The 21,953-nt window shown below is 40.8% G+C and overlaps 1 protein-coding gene across 1 annotated transcript in view; it reads left to right on the top strand.

The window, feature by feature from the left end:
- LOC126187846 (prion-like-(Q/N-rich) domain-bearing protein 25) overlaps window positions 1-21,953 on the top strand; it is a 150,383-nt gene that overhangs the window by 97,718 nt on the left and 30,712 nt on the right. Inside the window, exons 7-9 of the mRNA XM_049929157.1 lie at window positions 329-472; window positions 9,195-9,332; window positions 17,063-17,191. Coding sequence (XP_049785114.1) covers window positions 329-472; window positions 9,195-9,332; window positions 17,063-17,191 — 411 coding nt within the window. The remainder of the gene's footprint in view (window positions 1-328; window positions 473-9,194; window positions 9,333-17,062; window positions 17,192-21,953) is intronic.

Here is a 21,953-nt window from a genome sequence, read left to right as displayed (position 1 = left end):
GTGTATATTTAATGTAGTCCTGTCCTTAATTTTAACCGTTCTTGGCCACCATCACTGTGGTCCAGCGTGAGGGCAGGGAAACTGAAGCCTGCAGCAGAAAAGAATTTGACACTTTAGACAACGGTCAACACAGTCAGCTGGGATAGAAGGGTGATCATTTCAAACCACGTCGGCATACTCAGGTGCCATTTTCACAACGCCATTTCATCACTATCAGGTGCACGTGTAGCCCGAAGCGCACAGGTTTTAAACACGCTGATGCACACTGGAAGCTGAAGGGATGTTAACGGGTAGTGATGTAGACGGTAAGTGTGTACGTTTTTCGCAGAGCTGGGGGAGTCGTGCACAGCGGACGCCGACTGCTCGCACATCGCCGGGGCGCGCTGCGGCGTCACGGACAGCTCCCGGAGCGCCACCTGCCACTGCGGACCGCGCTGGGCGCCCGACCCCGTCAACAACTTCTGCCGACTCGGTGAGTGCCTCTCCTCTCCGTAAGAAAAACACGCTTCGTCAGCCACACTTTGGCCCGTTCAGCGGCTCGGACGTCTCGCTACATTTTTGAATGTGTTTTCTGATCTATTACGAATTTTCTGGAGTCCGAAAATCTCCTCATATAAAATTCAAATGGTTGAAACCAAGACAATATTGAAGAAGAATCACAAGGATCCCACGAGCCGAGTGGTGCGAAAAACAGCAGAACTTTTATCAAATAGTTCTCTACCGAAGGAGGTCATCAAGAGACTGAAACCAAACAGTTCAGTTCCACTTAGGCTATATGGACTGCCTAAGATCCACAAGGAAAATGTGCCGTTACATCCAATTGTGAGTAACATTGGAGCAGCCACTTACGACCCAGCAAAATTTTTGGCATCTTTGCTCAAACCAGTGATAGGCATGTGTGCACATCACATAAAGAATTCCAGTGATTTATCAGCCGATTTCAGTCACTACAGCTGCAAAGTAACGACTTATTGATCAGTCTTGATGTGGTTTCTCTTTTCACAAAGGTGCCTCTTGTGGACTCACTACACGTCATTGGAAATATGTTTGGTGCTGACACTACAGCGTTGTTTGAGCACACACTCTCCTCTACATATTTTATATTTAACAACGAATTTTACGAACAATCTGACGGTGTCGCTATGGAAAGTCCTTTGTCTCCCCTGGTGGCCAATCTTTTTATGGAAGATTTTGAGGAGAGAGCACTCGACTCTGCCTCTTTTAAACCGACAGTATTTTGGCGATACGTTGACGACACATTTATAGAGTGGCCTCATGGTTTGGACCGTCTCCAAGAATTTTTACGTCACATGAACTGCATACATGAAAACATAAAGTTTATCATAGAGATGGAGAAAGACGGTTGCTTCCCGTTTTTAGACGTCTTGGTGCGACGTAAGAGTGATGGCACACTTGGTCACTCGGTGTATAGAAAGCCCACTCATACAGACCTGTATCTGCAAGCTACTAGTTGCCACCATCCAGCACAAACAATGGGCGTTCTCAAAACCTTACTCCACCGTGCCCATACCACCTCTGACGCTGACCGTCTTCAAGCTGATGTGGAACACCTGAAAAAAGTATTTCTGAAGAATGGCTTTTCAACTAGGCAAGCGAACAGAGTGATGCAGACCTACAAACGATGGAACAAGTAAGAAGAAGAGGCCTTCAGGTCGACTGCTTATCTACCATTTATTGGGAATATTTCTTCACAGATAGGCAGAATATTGAGAAAGTATCAAGTGAGAGTCATCTTTCGGCCTCCTTCCAAAATTTCATCACTGATGGGATCCGTTAAAGACGACTTGGGCCTGCGTAAATCAGGTGTTTACAAGATTCCGTGTGAATGTGGCAAATCATATATATGGCAAACAACACGAACTGTGCATGAACGCATTGTGGAACACCAACAGCATACTCTCCTCCTCCAACCCACCAAGTCCGCAATCGCCGAACATTGTATTACCACAGACTACTCCATGAATTACAACGACACAAAAATTTTGGTCCATACATCAAACTTTTGGAGCTCGATTATCAATGAATCTGTGGAAATAAGATTGTGTGACAACGAGACTCATCAATAGTGATAGCGGTTATCAGCTAAACTCTGCTTGGACTCCTGTTATAGAGAAACTTCGTAGTCGACATAGTTATCTGCATAAAGATGAAAATCGACCTGATATCGATACGCCAAGCTTTCACCGTGGAGGGCGCGAGGCGCAGCGCACGGAGTTGTTATGAACGCGCACACTGAGCAGCGCATGCGCAATGTCACCTCAGTATGGCTTTAAATAGCAGAGCTCAGCACGTACTCGCTCTGTCTATTGTCTTCCACGATGTTCCCCCTTTTTTATATCTATGTTCACCATGTTTTCTCCTTTGTATATTTTTAAATGTCTTCTATTCTATGTTCTATATCTTTCGGCTGAAGAGCAGTGCATATGCTGCTGCCAGCCCACCCCTATGGGGAACTGAAATACAGTAGAGGAACAAAAAAGCGTACTCGCCAGTACTACTACAATGGCACTCACCTGAAGATGGCCAGAAGACTCTGCGCCGAAATAACGTGGCAGGACGTTACTGACATCCGGCAGTTCTCCCGTGTTTTTATGGAACAAGAATCACAAAGATTAAAATCAACGTTGAAAATAGCTAATGAGATACTAGGCAAAAATTAAAGTATCAAACTGGAAAAGGAGTCTGAAAATATGGAGTACAGAAATAGCCAATAGTATTAAATAAAAACAAAATTTTTACAAACACGAACAAATGAAGACTGGAAAATACATAAATAGAAAAAAAACAAAGAGTTAATAAAGGGATACCACAGTGAATCCTGGGACAAATTCATTGCTAATATTGAACATGATATTTATGGAAGACAGAATGTGTCGTTTAAACTTTATGAAGCATATCAGTAAAACGGAGAAAGATACTGCCGACATTAATATGATGACACATCATCAATGGATATATCATTAAAGAATTTATAGTATGATGAAGATAGGGCAGAGAGTTATTCTATCACATACTTACAACAACTCTGTACATCACATAGAAATAAAATAATTAAAAGCAGTCTTAAATTTAACAAAAAAATTGAAAAGCTACTGCCCTACATAGAATTAACGCTGAATTAAGCAAATACGAATGAATTATTTTAGAATCTTGTTTCCTTCATTTTTTAAATATTTGTTGGAAGAACTGTTCCATACCTGAAGAACAGAACAAGCGTAAGATGGCTTGGGGAGTAAAGCTTAAGTTATTTCTGTATTTTAAAAAGTCAGTAGGAAACACTCGAGAAATCGAGTAATTCAGGGTATAAAATTTATGGGAAAATTCTTATTCAGTGATTAAAAACTATTGCTGATGTAATAATCTCAGAAGAACAATTTTGCAATGTTAATGTGTTTATAATAAGACAAATTATTGAAAAAGTCGGGATTTGGCATTTATTGATTATGAGAAAGACTTTGCTACGGTAAAAAGACCCTTTTCTGGATAATATTGGAAATAAAAGGCATTCCTAAACACCTTATTAATACCTTAAAGAGTCAACTTGTAAATACTAACAATAGTTATAACTTCAGGTTCAAAAATATCTTATGAAATTTTAATAAATCAAGGTGTTCAACAAGGGTGCAGTTCGTCACACAGTCTATTTACTTTATATATGGACGATCTAGTTAAGAAGTTAATGATGAAATAGGGCTAGGAATCAAATACTCATATACTGATGAGCAGATAATTATACGGGAAACAGGAGATAATTAACAAAGAGCGGTGACTAGATTTAGCCAAAACACGAACTGTTACAACTATATCTGAAAATAAGACAGAGATAATGGCTTTCAAAGGAGATAATTCAGTCAGATAGAAAATCATAATAACTAATAATATTTTAGAACAATTATCCCGCTTCAGTTATCTAGGATGCGATATTACGTTTAACTATTACAAAGACGTTGAGAAGAAGGTTAATAACTATCGAGCTATCTATTTCCAATTTTATAAGGCTTTATGACGGTTGAGTTACATATCCAGCTGTTGATGCCTCAAAAGGGTGAAACTTCGTAATCAAGACGGTTTTTATTCTGAAATGATTTTTAGTGTGATTCCATAGAAACGTAGATTACATAAATTTTTCCGAGTACAATGAAAACTGTATGAAGGACACTATTTCACAATGGCATTTACTTTTAATTTAAGAGGGAAGTCTTATATCATTAGATTTCTGCAATGTTTTTTCACATGTTAATAAGGCAACGGTAAACCGTCGTGTAACGTAAATAGAGCGGACATCTCTCTTACTTCAGGCTGCATGCACCAGACAATTTCGACGCCGACAAAAATCAAATTTTCACAGGACTTTTATCAAACTCCAAATTCCATGCGTATCAGTTCAGCATCGTTCACACACGGCCATCTCACTCCTGAAAAACTATTGGTATTTTGATAGATAAGAATATTCACTTCTTCCGCTTTTCGAGGGAAATATCACTCGTACTTTCTACGAAATTTGTTTTTAAAAGGTACCAGAATATTCCATTTGTTTAATAACACGACTTCGTTTCAAAAAAAGGCAGTCAGCATTAAATGTGAAAGTACCAATAGTTTATTTAGACAAAAGGTGGATTCATGCGCATTATACTGTAAATAAATTCTGGCAAAATGACTGTGCCTGAGGAGTAATGTCAAACAAAAGTTGTGTGGTCGCCCTGAAAGAGAGCCCGCACACATCTTCATTTGTTCCAACTACTCCTGTAAGTATTCAGACAGAATAGCGAGTGATACTAAACAGGATCACGAAAAATACGATCCAAGGAACTCTCAGATCATGAAGAAACCACTCGGAGCTGTGTATAACCCCCCCGCCCTCCTCTCCCCCCCCCCCACCCCCACCCAAAGGAGACACTATTTCGAAGGTGATAAGGTGATGGTGGTAAATAATATCCAGGCAAAGTGTAATTTTATTGAGTTGTGTATTTCAGGAACTTTTGTGTGGCACCTCGTAATGGGCATGTCTGTACAGCTATACGTGCAGATTTGCCCGCCCAAGGAATGTCTGGGAGTAAAGAGACAATCATAGCCAGATTCCTTTCATTGTGCAGAGCAGTGTCCCCGAATATGATCTGTGATACTGTGGTTATGAGAGAACTGAGCAATTTGTCCAGACTGGAAACCGTTAGAATCCGCCGAAAATTTAAACGGCTTCTTCTCCTTCAAAGATTCGCCTTGACACAGAAAGGCGGCCGCTGTGGCCGAGCGGCTCTAGGCGCTTCAATCCGGAACGGTCGCAGGTTCGAATCCTGCATCGGGCACGGATGTGTGTGAGACCGCGAAAGAGCTACGACGGCCTTGTCTTCTGTCTCCGAAAAGCTTGAAAAGTGGCTACTCTATTTAGTAATTGAAGTACAACCACAAATAAACTTAAGACCTGGTTTAGTGAAACTATGCCTCGTTATAATCAAATTCATGACAAACTAATAAATTATGGAGGGCTATCTCACTTCGATAATGAAAAAGAAATTGAATCGTTAGCTCATACTTACATAAATCGCTCAACTTAATGAATGTAGGCACAGTATGAATAACTGAACAAAATTTTACTTGAAAAGCACTCGTTGACCGTATCAGAATTACTGAAGCGTAAGAATGGCCAACTTATAGTCGACACCTACTGTGCAATGGTGATCGAGATCCCTCTCTGTACTAGCAATACTTAAATATGAAAACTAAATAATTGCTGACAATAAGTATCAAAGTCACCTGAATACTATGTACTTCGGAAGATTTGAAAATGGATGACGTATTAAATAATACTGGACACATCAACATAACACTCCCTGTAATTTACTATGTGGAACTTGAACACACAAACTTCGCAGAATCAACCACATGATTTATGCAATCAGCGACGTCGTTAAAAACTACCTTCACAGTTGGAAATACATGAAAAAACACTATAAATCTGAGAACAGAGATAATTCGGTAGCTTTGTCAGGTGCAACAATCTGGCAGGCAAATGTAAATAACTGGCTGTACGTGAATATGAAACGGAGACAGACAAAGTACACACGAAAATATATGTAAATATTCAGTAGATGATTTAGAAGAATGAAAATGAAGAACACTGTATGCAATCAGATTGAACAATGGATTCCAATTCAAGTAAAGATAGGTCACAAGCCACTACGTTTCCGAGAAATACGTGCAAATGAAAGTGTCCGCAATCACAAAGACTCTTATACCGTATATAATCGCTATTCAAATAATATCATAAAATGAGCTGAAATGATGGAGAGAATGAGTTGATTACATAGCGTTTCGGACTGAGCGACAAGAACACGAAGCTGTAGCCAGGTCCGAGCATAAAAAATCCATAAAGACAGGGAAAAATCATTACTCCATGCACATGGATACCAGTTCACGATCGGAAATCATTCAGAGCTTAGCAAGTGAAATTAGTGAAAAGTAAGTTGTGGGATGCGAACACCACACTAATTATTTGACAGCAAAATCTTGCCTATGAGCAACAACTTCGAATAACCACGAAAACGTAACTTTCTCACCAAGATTGCCGATCCGATAACTCCCCATCTAGCCGCCAGCGTCGCCGTCCAGCAATAACAAGTGCCCACGAACAGGGCTATCCGCAAGCGTAGACTCCTAACATCAGCACACTGATTAGTTGAAATCTCCCGGAACCGCCAGAGATGACCCCCTTCCGCCACAACACCTCTAAGGGACAGCTATGCTGTATGGTGTTGATACTGGTTGCAGAATATCTTTCCAAAGTTTCAGCAATGACAAGTTCGCGATTTACTGAAAGAAAATTATTGAAATATTGAAAGTTGGCATTGAAGAGGCAACTTACAAGCTGACGAGGATGGCGCATTGATAAGACACTGGACTAGTACTCGGGAAGACTACAGCTCAAATCCCCATGCTGCCATCCAGACATGTTTGCCACCATTTCGTTACATCGATTACGGTGAATGTCATGAGAGTTCCTTTGAAAGGACACGGTCGATCTCCTTGTCCCATCCGAGCTTACGACCGGCCATAACGACGTCGTCGCCGACGGGATATTAAGTCCTGTTCCTCCTTCCACTCCTCCATACTAAACTGCTCATTCAAACCTAGTGAGAGGATCGACTTTGATGACACATGCCTCGGTGCAGCGTAAGAGCACAGCTCAAGATCGGAAAACGGTCGTGCAATAATACGCAATGGAAAATAGTTCGTTTTTAATCCTTGCACTCTCAGTTTGTTTTTCCAAGTTAGTACTTTTTTCAATGTCGTTCGACTGACAAGGAACGATTCGACTGATTTTGTTAAGAGGTTGTCTCTGTATAACTTATATACACACTATGTGATCAAAAGTATCCGGACACCACTGTGAAATGCATAATTCACAACTTGATAGGCAGACCGTTCAATAAAGACGGAAATTACGATTAAATCAATACCGTTAGCTGCTGACAGGCGTTGATATACACCAACGGGGACAGTTGAAAATGTGTGCCCCGACCGGGACTCTAAGCTGGGATCTCCTGCTTACATGTCAGGCACTCTATCCATCTGAGTCACCGAGGGCACAGAGGGTAGTGCAACTTCAGGGACTTATCACTTGCATGCTCCCAGTGAAACCCACATTCACTACATTCGTAGCGCGCCTGCCATTATACCCATTACTCGTGGCAGACAATCCACCGAGTCCCACAAGAATTCAAGCAATTCGTGTGCATCCGCATTGAAGAAGGTCATCAGCAGGTTAGCCTTAACGATATGTCCGAAAGAACAGATGCCATCAGAGGGAGTCCCAGAGTGTTGTATAATTGGTGGAGAAACAGTAACAAGGAGAGTTCACTGGCTTCGAACGTGGACTTGTCATTGGATGTCACCTAAGTAACAAATCCATCAGATACATCTCAACCCTTCTAAAACTCCCCGATACGAGTGCTAGTCATGTGACTGAAGTGAATACGCGAGGTAGAATCTCAGCTGAGACTGGGCCAAGAATGTGGATGTGCTGACGTACAGGGACCGTTAAGTATTGTAGAATATGGTTGTACAAAATTGCACGAAATCGGCATAGGAAACGATTCGTGAGTTCAAAAGTGCTACCGGCAGTCCAGCTAGCACAATGATTGTGCGCAGAGAGTTGAAAACATAGGTGTAGAAAGACCGAGCAATTCCTCATAAGCCACGTATTTCTGTACTCAGTGCTTAGTGAGACTTGACGTGGCGTAAAGAGCGACGTCTCTGGATAGGGGATAGCTGCACATGAGTGATTTGGGTGTGAGAAATCACGCTATACTCTGTGGAAGTCCGATGGAATGTCTGGAGAAGTTTGCCTGACATAATTTCAAATAGTGAAGAGAGGAGGTGGTGCTGTTACCGTATGGGGATGTTTTCCGTGGTTAGGATGCGGTCCTCTTATTTCCTTAAGAAAACGCTTAATGGGTAAGGCTATGAATACATTTTACAGCTTTGTGTGTTGTGTACACTAGTGGAAAAGTTCGGAGACAACGAATCGTCCTATCAACATGGTAATATAACCATCATAAAGCAACATCTTTGAGGCAATGGTTTGTGGACAATATTGCTCCTGAAGTGGACTGCAGTGTCCAGAGTCCGAACCTAAACCCAATGGAACATCTTAGGCGTAAGTCCCCAACGTCCATCACTACCTTCTCTGGTTTCGGCTCTTGAGGAAGAATTGGCTGCCATTCCTCCATAGACGTTCAGACAACTCACTGACATTGTCCCCAGCAGTCTTCAAGACGTCATAAGGGTGAAAGGTGGACACACCACATGTTAGCGTTTATTAACAGATGTCCGGGCAGTTTTGATCAGATAGTGTGCAATAGATAAAAGAACATAATAGGACGGTATATTGTATCAAGATGTGTAAATTGAACGTATGCCAGTATCGATCATTGGTTTTTCGACGAAGACTGATTAGTACCCGAAGAACAACAGCGGAGATGGTCCAGTGTCTTGTGGCGATTTTCGTTAACACCTATCTACACGCCAAAGTTTCTCTAATTGAGACAGTGTATTTTGCAAGACACATTCTAGTAGCTCAAAGATGAAGTTACTAGTAGCATTATTTGTTGTAAGTGAGACGGCTGGGAGCTGTTTTTGTCTTAAGTTACTAATACTATCCCTCTGAATTCCTACAGCCCGTAAGATGAACTACAGCTGCGCCGAGAACGCAAACTGCTTTTCCTTCGGGAATGCCGTCTGTAAGGACTACAAATGCGCCTGCGACGACGGCTTCCGCTTCGTCGAAGAGAGAAATTTCTGCTGGCCAATCAAAGGTAATCTTAGGTGCTTTCTGAAACTGTTGTGTTTTATTAAGAGTGTGGGCAATAAACCAATTTTTTCCTGTCTTCTTGCAATTTAAATTACATCGAGTTTAAAACACTCTAAATTAGGTGACTTCCGTGTTGGAAGAAGGACGTAGATCTATGACGCAGACAACTCTTACGTTGCAGAATTCTCTGCCTATATCTGCACTGTTGCAATATACTGCTGTGCTTCATGGTCACGTCAGATCTGTTTTTACTTGTATGCGTTGAAAATACTCATAAGTCTTCAACAACACAGTATGTGGGTGACAACGCATCGCTGATGGTCACCGGATCTCGCACCGTTGTTTAGAATGACGTCTCTGTCACACAGGGAGTTTCTCGAGATGCAGTAAATACAGGACCTCACCGTGTATAGTAGCTAACTGTTGAAAATATTTAAAAAAAATTAGTGTAAGTATGCGACACGTTTCAATATTTTGCACGAAAAGACATGCTAATTTCATAATAGTGCACGGATTTAAGAGCGAATTCTTAATTCATAAACCAAAGTGAATAATATATCGTAGTTACGGTTTTCAAACATTTCATCGCTGACATTAATGTTCAGCCCGTACGCAATCCTCTTTGTTTCTTACTTATTTCCAGCCAAATACCTCATTTGATACTCATCCCATAGCCTCCTTCAAGTATGCTCAGTAGAATTTCTATGAGTATTTTGGCTCATTTTTTCCAGGTCATGAAGTAGTAATTTGTTTACATCACATTACCAAGGTCACTGACCTCAGAAGCCGAGTTGGCGGCGTCCATACCCCCTCCTTTATCACGTGATAAACACAGCCATCACATTACAAGCCACACATCCTCCCCTCCCCCTGTCCCATCCTCTCTCCTATCTCAAAAGAACCACATTGAATTATTAAAAATCAAACAACGAATCAAAAATTCAGGATAGCGGAAATAGCTCAGTTGTGTTAGTGGGAAACTAAAAGCACTTTCACCGCCCTGTCCTTCTCGTTCCATCGAATCACAGCGAAATATTAAGATGAAATACCCTATAAGTAAAGAAATATAAAAAATCCATCATTGTAGAACTACATCAGTTGTGCTCTACACTTCTAGCAAGTTATAATCTAGTGTTAAAATGAAGTGTAAAAATGCCATCTAGATGCATTATTTCCATAATATTTACATAAAGTTGCATAAGCAAACGCACTGCATAATGTACCAATTCCCTCTCCTACCGTGCAATAAGAACCTAATGTTTTAGCCACCAATAAAACGAAAGAGCTAAGCCCCATTTTGGCTACGCTCATAAACATCCTAATCATTTAGCAAAAAGTTCTGTTTGCAAGATTTACATATCTAAAATACCTGGGTTGCGTAAAATGTGGCCAAAAATATCTTCAGATATATTTACACTACTGACTACAAAAATTCATTTACGGACCGGTTCACCAGTTTCACATCTGTGACTTTTTTTCTTTATTGTTATTTCAATCCCCCCCTCAACCGGGGGCGGGCAGGCAGCAGATAAAAACCGCTCTTTATCCAAGTATTACACAAACCGTAATTGCAGATGGTTAAAATCTATAAAAGTTGACAAAAAATATGTTTTCTAATCAATAGGTAGGTGGATGATAATGATGATTTTGAGATAAAAACAAATTACAATAAACGAAGATTTTGTAAAATACACATAGATGGGAAGTAGAAGTTGTTTTTAAAACTCGTTCGACGATTTTTATTGCAGTTAAAATATAAAAATGATGAATGTGAATGATGCCATGGTGTAATGGTGATGCTAGGATACACAGGAAGAAACCATCATGATGAAGGTACAATGATGAGTATGATTAGGGGGCAGGTATGATTAAAAGTCACCAAGTTGGATGAAGGAGGAAGAAGAAAATGGGAGTATGGTGTGAGGGGGAGCATTGTGATTATGGTTAGGTAGGGGGTTACATCTCTGGATGGATTTCATTGTTGGGGAGAGAAAGTTGGAGGATGGATAAGGCATGGACGTGCATGGAAGGTAAAATATGGATGTGAGAGCGCAACAGGGTATCTAGATAGGTGGGAAACTGAGTGTTGGGACTGTGTTCTGCGATTAATGTATTAGATCCGAAGATTCTCTAGAAATAGAATAAGGAATGGGAAGTGGATGAATTGGTGCAGGATGCTAGGTGGGGAAGACAGGCGAGGTGAAGGGCACTTTTTATTAGTATTTCAAGGGACTATAGAATTTAGGCGAGGCAGACATCCAGGCAACGTGGGTGTAGATTAAAATGGGGTGGATGAGGGACTTATATGTGTGGATAATGGTAAAAGGATGTACACCTCAGGTGCAACCTGTCAGTAGTTTTCGTAGCTTAGACTCTGTATTGGATGATAAGGAGATGTGCATTCAAAGTTAGTTTTCTGTCAAAAGTTATCTCTAAATACTTTTCTGTGTTACTCAAAGGGGGAGACGGTAACCTGGAAGACGGAAACGCCAAGTGGTGCGACCGAAGATGGTGGCTTGGCTTTCGTGTGGATGTACTTCGAGTTTCCACATGTTACACCACTCGATTAGAAGTTGGAGTGAGGCATCGAAGAGTTGAAGTGTATGATGAGTGGCTAGGTCGACGTTGTCGACAGCATATTGCAGAAGGTATGTTAGGGCTGGCGCTTTTGGAAATGTCTGCAGACTACAGGATGTAAAGGAGAGGTGAAAGGGCAGAGCCTTGAGGCACAGGGCAGAATCCCATACCCAAGCGAAGACTTTTTGGATATCAAGGGAGACAAATATGGCGGACTTCCGTTTATTCAATTGATGTGAAATCAGGTGATTAAGGTAAAGAATTTGGTCGTCGATGTAATAGTTGGGACAAAAGCGACACTTGGTATTGGGAATGGGTAGGTGGGTTGTAGGGTGCTGATGGATTCGATGAGTAAGAATAGTTTCAAAAATTTTGCTGAAAACTGACCCGAGGCTGCAAGGTTGATATGCTGATGTTTGTGAGGGTGGCTCATCAGGTTTCAGGAAGAGGAGAACTTGAGATGTTTTCTACTGCTCTTGCTAAGAAACTGTGTACAGAATGGTATTGTAAAGGTGTGAAGGATGGCAAAGGTTTCATGACAGGCTCTGGGACTTTCCTTGAGGTGGCGATAGGTAATTGTATCATGACTAGCCGCTGTGTTTTGCTCTTTAGCGAGTGTTTGTGTAATATCGTCAGCCTATACTGGTGTGTTTAGTTCTGTTCATGGAGTGCTGTATAAGTACTGGTACTGGAAGTATGGTACGAGAGGTGGGACAGTACATACACATAAGGGTCCATGGTGTAATCAAAGTTAGGATCATGTGGGATGGTGAATGTCTCTTCCAAGTGGGATTCGAAGCGGTTGACTTTGTTGAGGTTGCCTAGAAATGTCTGTTGCTATGTAGAATGGGATAAGTGGGAGTGGGGTTGCTTCTGGAGAGTCTGTGAAATTATTTCCAATACTTTGTAGAGTTTATAGGTGTTTTGTTCAGTTTAGTGCTGTGATATGCAAGTCCTGACGACATTTGGCTTGTAAGTAATTGTGAACATATCGCTAGAACTGTCAGTGGAGTATGAGCGCGTCTCAGTCGCGAGTAGGAAGGAATTCTATGTATGCACGAATGGTTTTCGAAACAGGGCAATAGCAGGTGGAGGAGGAGTGGGACGGTCGTAGGAGAGAGTTCAGAGTGGGGTATGTTTGTAAATGGCATCCGAGATATGTTTAGATTAATGCATTGTTTGTGAAGGTAATTTTGGTGCAGTGAGGACAGGTAGGTGTATTTCTGTAATGTTCTGCCAGGTGATCATTGTATTGTAAGCATCGCCGGAACTATATTCTTGTGTAGTGTATCAAGTTGCTTCTACAGAATCCTTCCTGAGGTAAACCAAAGCCCCATTTTGATTAGTGTGTCAGTGGTCTTAGGTGATTCTGAGAACACACATACAAGGAAGCAATGTCCATTACCAATTTGAATGCGGAGTGTCTTGCATACATTGATTCTTGCTTGCGATATCATTTAAGATCTCTTCGTCGGTGTACTCTAGGTTGATCTTTCGATCCATGCTGTGAATGTGACGAGTAAGCGAGGAGGTTGGAGCTGGTTAGGTGGGGGGTTTGTAAGGTCCGTAATGGTAGCATTTCCTTCAAAAGAGGGGATAATTCGGAGGAGGGATGAATGGGAACCGACAGTTTTAATGATGATGGAATCTCTCATAGGGATGAGTTGCTGGATTTGCGTTGCTGGTATGTAGCACTGAATGTGAGCTAGGCTTGTCTTTGGATTGAGAAATGTGGGCTGACATCTGCTGTTCTGAGATGATTTCAGCCGGCATGTCATCGGTATCTGGGAGGGTTAGCTGGGTTCTCTTAGTTTCACACTGACGATCACTGGTACTCGGCCTTCTATTTTGATTGTAGTTTTGGTTGGGTTTGGGAGGGAGGTTGCGGGATGACTGGAGGTAGGGAATGTCTATCTGCTGGTGTCGTTGAATGAGCCATAGCTGGTATGTGAATCGCTACTGAGGAAATTTAGAGCACCAGCGTTTGAGGCTGACTGCAGTATATTTTACTGCCGCAAACTTATATTTCGCGTACAGACCACAAAGATAAGAGAGATTAGGGCTCGTACAGAGGCATATAGGCAGTCATTTTTCCCTCGTTCTGTTTGGGAGTGGAACAGGGGGAGAAGATGCTAGTTGTGGTACGAGGTACCCTCCGCCACGCACCGTATGTTGGATTGTGGGGTATGTGTGTAGATGTAGATGTAGATGATATCGGGGCTGCTCCTGTTGATGGTAGACAGTTCTCATTCCAAGATCAGATCTAACCTTAGCACGGTAAAATACAAGGGAAGCATACAAAGAAATAGACATTCTAGATGTAATTAGTTAGGTGTACTAATGATGAAGATGCTGTATCACTATAAACATAAAATCAATTGACTGCTAATTGACTGGACCTAATCGAAATCAACAGCTGCATTCGCTCTCTGAAACGTTTGTCAGTCGGAAATGAAGACTCGCTGCAACCGTATTTCCTATACTCAACAGCAAGATATGGTAAAAAAAAAAGCACGAGACATACACACATTCACACAACCACACACAATCTCACAGAATACATTTTAGGACGGAAGGAAGGTGTTTTTATCACTTAAGCTACGACTTATCACTTAAGCTTTAGGAAGGAAGGACAAAGATTTTCACTACAGTACGTATATCACTTATACCGAACAACTACTGCCTTGTTCGTACACACACACACACACACACACACACACACACACACACACACATACACAAAGAGCGCGACAGAGACGCAATATCTCCAAAGATGACAGACTCGATATCTCGAAAATAAATTTTTTGATACAATTGTTTATCATTTTCGAGTACCAAACACACACACACATATATATATATATATATATATATATATATATATATATATATATATATATATATATATATATATATTCACACACGTTGCTTGCTTATCATAATTAACAAATTGTAATTATAGATCTCTATGAAAAATTCGAGCGAAAAAAAATTGCATTATGCACAGAATGTAATGGGAACAAGTGCAAATATTTCTATTGGTGACTGAGGACGGCAAACTGAAAATCGTTACTTCACTACTTACGTCATTCACAGGCTAATAATTGTAGCTATTAGAAGTAGTACGGTTTAGGTAATTTAGTACCTCCAAGTACCTGTGGCGGGTGCAGGTCATTAACGTGTATTTTTCCCTGAGCAGCAGGTCAGATGTTGAAGTGTGGATACGTGTATGAAAAACAGTTAGTCTATACTTAAAGCCGTAGAGCACCTAGTGCTGCCGTTATGACTATGCAGAAAGCATCAGATCATAAAATTTGTAACCTGTCTGTGAGAAGACTGATTGATTCAGATAAATAACAACCAACACACTGGTGTGTGCAAACATTAAGGTACCACATATAAGAAACCTTCACTTACGCCTGTTAAATTCTGTATAAGATTTTGCACACTTGCATTACTTATTAAAATACGCACAGTTTGCATATTGGCACTATTGACAAAGACATTTTCGCTAGTAACACTCATTAACAATGAACGTTTAACGGCTGTACTACACTTGCTAGCCCTATGGACCTTCCAATTAAATATTTCTGTGTCTGAATTGTCTGTATAACTTAATGAAATACACGTAGCTTGCTTATTTGAACTAATTAAATAAATCATAGCTTAGTAATGATAGTAGTTCGTTTTTTGTATCACACATTAAACTTATCTAAATTCTTAAAAACTGGTTGCAGAGACACGCACATGAACACGACTGTAGATCTGATTTACAGCTTAAAGTTCCTAGAATTGTGTATGTTAATCTCATGACTAAATTTCACCAAGAGTTCGATATTCCTGCCACATTCTGAGAAAATTAAATAATTCTCAACGAAACTTGTATTACTAATTCATTAATTACATTGCGTAAGCAAACGCTCGTTTTACCTTTTCATAGAGAGAATATTTTTACTCGTTCTATTATTCCATAGCAAATGATGAATAGCTTCCAGTGAAATTCATACATTCGATTTGCAAGCCACTCTACAAACAATTTTTTGTAGTCAGTAATAAAAACATAGTTGATCATATTTTTGGCCTCCTTTTACGCAGTTCAAGTAGAGATGTAAATACTGCCAACATACTTTCTTTACACAGTACATGTGCTATTTTTGAGCATAACCAAGATGGGACTACGTTGTAATTGGCTTTCTCATTGTATTGGCAGGTATATTATTGGGCTCCGATTTAAGGATAATGGAGGGTGGCAGTACATTATGCAGTGTGTGTGTTTACGCAATTTGACGTAAATATTGTGGAAATAATGCAACTAGGCGGCATTTTGAATTATAGCTTTATTGCTAACTCTGACTGGCTGGTGAGGAGATGGATGGAGCTTGGGGTATATACTACAATTAATTCCGTTCCGACATCTTGGATTTTTTAAATTTATTTATTCGATGCGTCATTTTAATAGCTCACTGTGATTCCGAGTAAGGAGAGGTTGGGGTAGGGAGAGATTTCCCACCAACACAACTGGGCTGTTTATGTCATCTTGACTGGTTTTGATTGGCTGTTTCATTTTTAAAACTTCACTGTGATTGGTTTGACATAGACTGAGGGGTAGGGGAGTGTGCCTTGTCACATAATAGAAGAGACAGGTTGTTGCTAGTCATTTAATAGATAGGGAGGAGTATGGCTGCCAACAATTCGGATTTTGGGTCAGTGACTGGATCATGTAATATAAACAAATAACTTTATTATTTGTAAACAAAGTGGGCCATAATGCTCATAGATACTACTATGCTCTATAATTGTTACCTTCAACCAGGGGTCCTATAACAACTTCAAACTCCTGACCTATTCGAAAACCGGTTACATATTTCCAGAAACTGTTTTGGCCCAAGTTGTGCAACCTGGAACGTCCTGTATAGTTTATTACAATGAAATTGTTTCACCTTACACAATCGCAGCTTAAAAATGTTAGTAATGATGGAGTGAGCTTAGTAACTTTTTACAAGAAAATATCGAGATCAAGCGTAATTTTACAAACGGTAATAACCCACCGACAGTCACTTTATCGTCATTTTTTTCGCTTATATCCAGCAGATCATATAGTTAATTAGAAAGACTGGCCGCTTCATCAATTCATTCCCTCTATTTCTACCTTTCCAGCTCTGAATGACGAGTGTTCAGAAACACTGGACTGCTACTACAGTGGTTCCATATGCTCGAACGGCACCTGCGCGTGTGCTGAGGGCTACCATGAAACATACAAAGGCACTTGTCTCAAGGACATCAAAGGTATGTGGCTTATCTTGCTTAGACATTTTGAATTCACCTTGGGTTCCTTAATCATATGCACAAAATTTTATGGTAACGTAATGAAACACCTGCTGTAATTAGTTTGGTATTTTTAGATAATTATTTTTAGCTGTTCCGAATTGTCATCCCCATATCAATGTGCAGTGCAGTAGTTAGAGTCTCGGTCTGGCACACAGTTTTAGTCTGGCACGAAGTTTTATATAGTGTGAAGCCACATGCTTTACGTGAATACTTACTAGCAATACACGCTCAACATCGCAATCTGTGGCGTTTGCTATCATGTCCGCAATCAACTAAAAATCTGAGCCGCATAAGTTCAATGATGTCACAAATTCATAAACAGTAATAGATTTAATCGATTCAATGAAGAATTATATTGACTGCAAATCATTCCAGGAGATTGATCCCTGGGTTCACTTGTGCTAGGTTCCAAGATGTAGAAGCATTAATTCAGAGAACATGGATTATTGGTAAACACCGCTCACAGAAATCACAATTCATACAAGATCCACAATAACAAAACGTCGGCGATACTGCTTCAGAGTTGTTTACTTACTTTTTGCAGACAATAACAAAAGGTTGATCCCTGGGTTCACTTGTGCTAGGTTCCACGATGTAGAAGCATTAATTCAGAGAACATGGATTACTGGTAAACACCGCTCACAGAAATTACAATTCATACAAGATCCACAATAACAAAACGTCGGCGATATTGCTTCAGAGTTGTTTACTTACTTTTTGCAGAAAATAACAAAAACTACATGAAAGGTAAGTTACACGAACTGCCCTCACGACATCTTACACTAAATTGCTGCTGGCGTCCTTCAAACAGATTAGGAAATGTGCTGTCACGAAAACAAAGTATAAATATGTATTTCGTAGTAGAAGTAAGCTTTCTGGTCACAAGCAGTTATTTAATTTATAATACTTTTAACTCAAAAGGGCTTATCAATTGTAAATTAAATCAGTTGGAATGTACATAAATATGGTAGCAACAATATTTGAGTCATCTATTCCATCTACAGATCGTTCTGCCCCCTAAGCATACTAAAATACATGAAATTTTTACGAAATTTAAAATTGTTATAAAATGTTGTGTAAAGTATACCATCTTAAAGCATTTGGTGGGCTACCTTTAAAACTTGCCTTATATTTCGCGTGACAGCTATATTTCAAAGATTATGGACAGCAGAACATTGAGAGTAATATGTCTAAATATTTTGTTAATATTAATTCACCTGATGTGTTTTTAGTCGAATTGTAGATGTAGAACACTAGCTTTTGTCCTCTAACATTAGTTGAACGAGCTATATTTTTGAAAACATCGTTTGATTGGATTCTGATACTGGACGGTGGATTCATTTTTCCATGCGTGATACAGTTTTGTAATTAGCAAAAAGACTAGATTCCCTTTGAAACTATCACCCTATCATGATTTTTAGTTGAGCCCCAATTTACGATAGCTATATATGGGATAATTATCTGGTTACAACATTCAAAATATGGATTTCTCACAGAGATCTGAAAGTACAGTTTCAGAAGATTTGTTTGATATCTATGGGATCTGCAAATAGCTAGGGATGTTGTATTGATGTTATGACATGTCTTGTGTATAACAAATATAATATTTACGTAACCCCCTCTAAAATGTGGTTCCCAACTTCCAGCACAAGAAGCCAACAAATTGAGAGTGATACTGTCGACATAAAATAATCATTGCGGTAACATTCGGAACATTGGTAACATAGTACCATAATATATTTGATTACTACTAATCAGTCGATCATTTAGAAACCTGTCCTTGTCAACATCGAGATGTTTAACCATTTCCAGCTCCTCTAGTATATTCAACTTCTCCTCCTTCTGAGCAAGGTCTAGTATCCTCAGGTTTTGTAATGTGGGAGACTGGTGCACGCTGGACTTGAGATGCTCAGCAAATAAGGAATTTTGGTTAATCTGACCTATATTAGTTAACAAGCACTCCCTAAACATGATTTTGAACTTTTGCCAGTCTGGCCTATAGACTCGTATGACCTTTCGTAGTCAATGCATCCCAATCTATGTACGCCCGACCCTGCATACCTATCTCTCGGGCGGCATTCATTATACTGAAGCTTATTGGCTACCACGTGGCATCGCCGACACCGCAGCTGGGAGCGCATCTCAGCTGCCGTGTGCGGAGGGAATTTGTCGTCCAGTTAAGTCGGACGGGAAGTGTTACACACTGAAACGCAATTGCGATAGATAGAAAATGAATAAAATTACAATCCTGGTTTCAACACTAAATTTTCTACCTTTACTCAGTTACTCATCATACTGCCTAATACGCTGCTTTTTGGAATTACTGTCCCTGTTTTAAAAGTGAGTGCACTGATATTTATGATCTTTGGATGTTCTTCAAGTTCTTCGAAATTGTACAATTTTTCCCTTACAAACTGCTTTTTTATCAAGAACTGCGAAATAATTCCCCAAGTCGTTCGTCTGTTATCGTTTCACGTCGGCAGCAAGAATTAGTAAACCCTCAGACAACTAGAGCAATATAGACGGAATATTTAAAACTCTCTTTCATTCAGTGGATTTTGAAATATCATGGGAAAATCTCAATGATGTCGCGCCAATGCGTTCATTCATGCACGCCAGTAGCTTCTACATTTCTTCTGCCATTTATAGGTTATACATTGATAATGTGTGACACAAGGTTCTTAGAAAGAAATAAAAACTTCGAGCAAAGATGGCACACAGCTTTGAATGTTCTGATGCTACTTTTAGCTGCTATACTGTTGTGGAAACAGCATCATAACAGTAGATATAATACGTGACTCCTATGATAGTGTGACTGACGTAAAACCGATGTCGCTCAGTTTCGGCTGCTAGTTAAATCATATCCAGATATTGATAACAGGTTAATTCGATAACGGCGAATTCTCAACAACTTGAAACTTCCTGGCGGACCGAGACTCGAACTCGGGAACTTTGCCTTTCGCAGGCAAGTGCTCTACCAACTGAGTTACCCAAGCACGACTCACGTCCCGTCCTCACAGCTTTACTTCTGCCAGTACCTAGTCTCCTGCCTTCCAAACTTTACAGAAGCTCTCCTGCTCACCTCGCAGAACTAACACTCCTCAAAGAAAGGATACTGCGAAGACATGGCATCTGTAAAGTTTGGAAGGTAGGAGACGAGGTACTGGCAGTAGTAAAGCTGTGAGGACGGGACGTGAGTCGTTTCACGTCGGCAGCAAGAATTAGTAAACCCTCAGACAACTAGAGCAATATAGCTCAGTTGGTAGAGCACTTGCCCGCGAAAGGCAAAGGTCCCGAGTTCGAGTCTCGGTCCGGCACACAGTGACTGTGTTGTTCAGAAGTACGACGCAGCGTTCCTTCGGGCTTGCCTGCATTAAAATGTCTCCTTTGCACGGAAATATACATAATGGATGTATGAGTGCAGGTTGTAGATACATAGTTGATGACACATGGTAGCTTAGGTCCGAGCGTGAAACATACTACGGTAGCCTAATGGAAAGACGCCGCTCGTGATAAGGCCTTTCAGCCATGGTTTGCAGGATATCGTGTGAGAAAAGGGCAAGGCGAATTTCGCACGAGCGTTGCTTTCTAAATCCGTGCTGATTTGTGGCCAGAAGCTTTTCTGTCTCAAGATCTTCCCAATGGTCTTTATACTGAACTACATTTCACGAAATAAAAATTAATTAAACCGGGTTCATCTATTTGAATAACCCTGTATCATAAATTTAGCGCCTCAATTACACTACTGGCCATTAAAATTGATATACCACGAAGATGACGTGCTACGGACGCGAAATTTAACCGACAGGAAGAAGATGCTGTGACATGCAAATGATTAGCTTTTCAGAGCATTCACACAAGGTTGGCGCCGGTGGCGACACCTACAACGTGCTGACATAAGGAAAGTTTCCAACCGATTTCTCATACACAAACAGCAGTTGACCGCCGTTGCCTGGTGAAACGTTGTTGTGATGACTCGTATAAGGAGGAGAAATGCGTACCATCACGTTTCTGACTTTGATAAAGGTCGGATTGCAGCCTATCGCAATTGCGGTTTATCGTATCGCGACAGTGCTGCTCGCGTTGGTCGAGATCCAATGACTGTTAGCAGAATATGGAATCGGTGGGTTCAGGAGGGTAATACGGAGCGCCGTGCTTGATCCCAACGGCCTCGTATCACTAGCAATCGAGATGACAGGCATCTTATCTGCATCGCTGTAAAGGATCGTGCATCCACGTCTCGATCCCTGAGTCAACAGATGGTGACGTTTGCAGGACAACAACTATCTGCACGAACAGTTCGACGACGTTTGCAGCAGCATGGACTATCAGATCGGAGACCACGGCTGCGGTTACCCTTGACGCTGCATCACATACAGGAGCGTCTGCGGTGGTGTACTCAACGACGAACCTGGGTGCATGAATGGCAAAACGTCATTTTTTCGGGTGAAACCAGGTTCTGTTTACAGCATCATGATCGTCGCATGTGTGTTTGGCGACATCGCGGTGAATGCACATTGGAAGCGTGTATTCGTCATCGCCATACTGGCGTATCACCCGGCATGATGGTATGGGGTGCCATTGGTTACCCGTCTCGGTCACCTCTTGTTCTCATTGACGGCACTTTGAACAGTGGACGTTACATTTCAGATGTGTTACGACCCGTGGCTCTACCCTTCATTCGATCCCTGCGAAACCCTACATTTCAGCAGGATAATGC

This window comes from Schistocerca cancellata, chromosome 5 (genome assembly GCF_023864275.1).
Source record: "Schistocerca cancellata isolate TAMUIC-IGC-003103 chromosome 5, iqSchCanc2.1, whole genome shotgun sequence".
Taxonomy (NCBI): Eukaryota; Metazoa; Arthropoda; class Insecta; order Orthoptera; family Acrididae; genus Schistocerca; species Schistocerca cancellata.
Note: the sequence above shows the minus strand (reverse complement) of the source record. Positions and strands in the feature narration are given on the sequence as shown.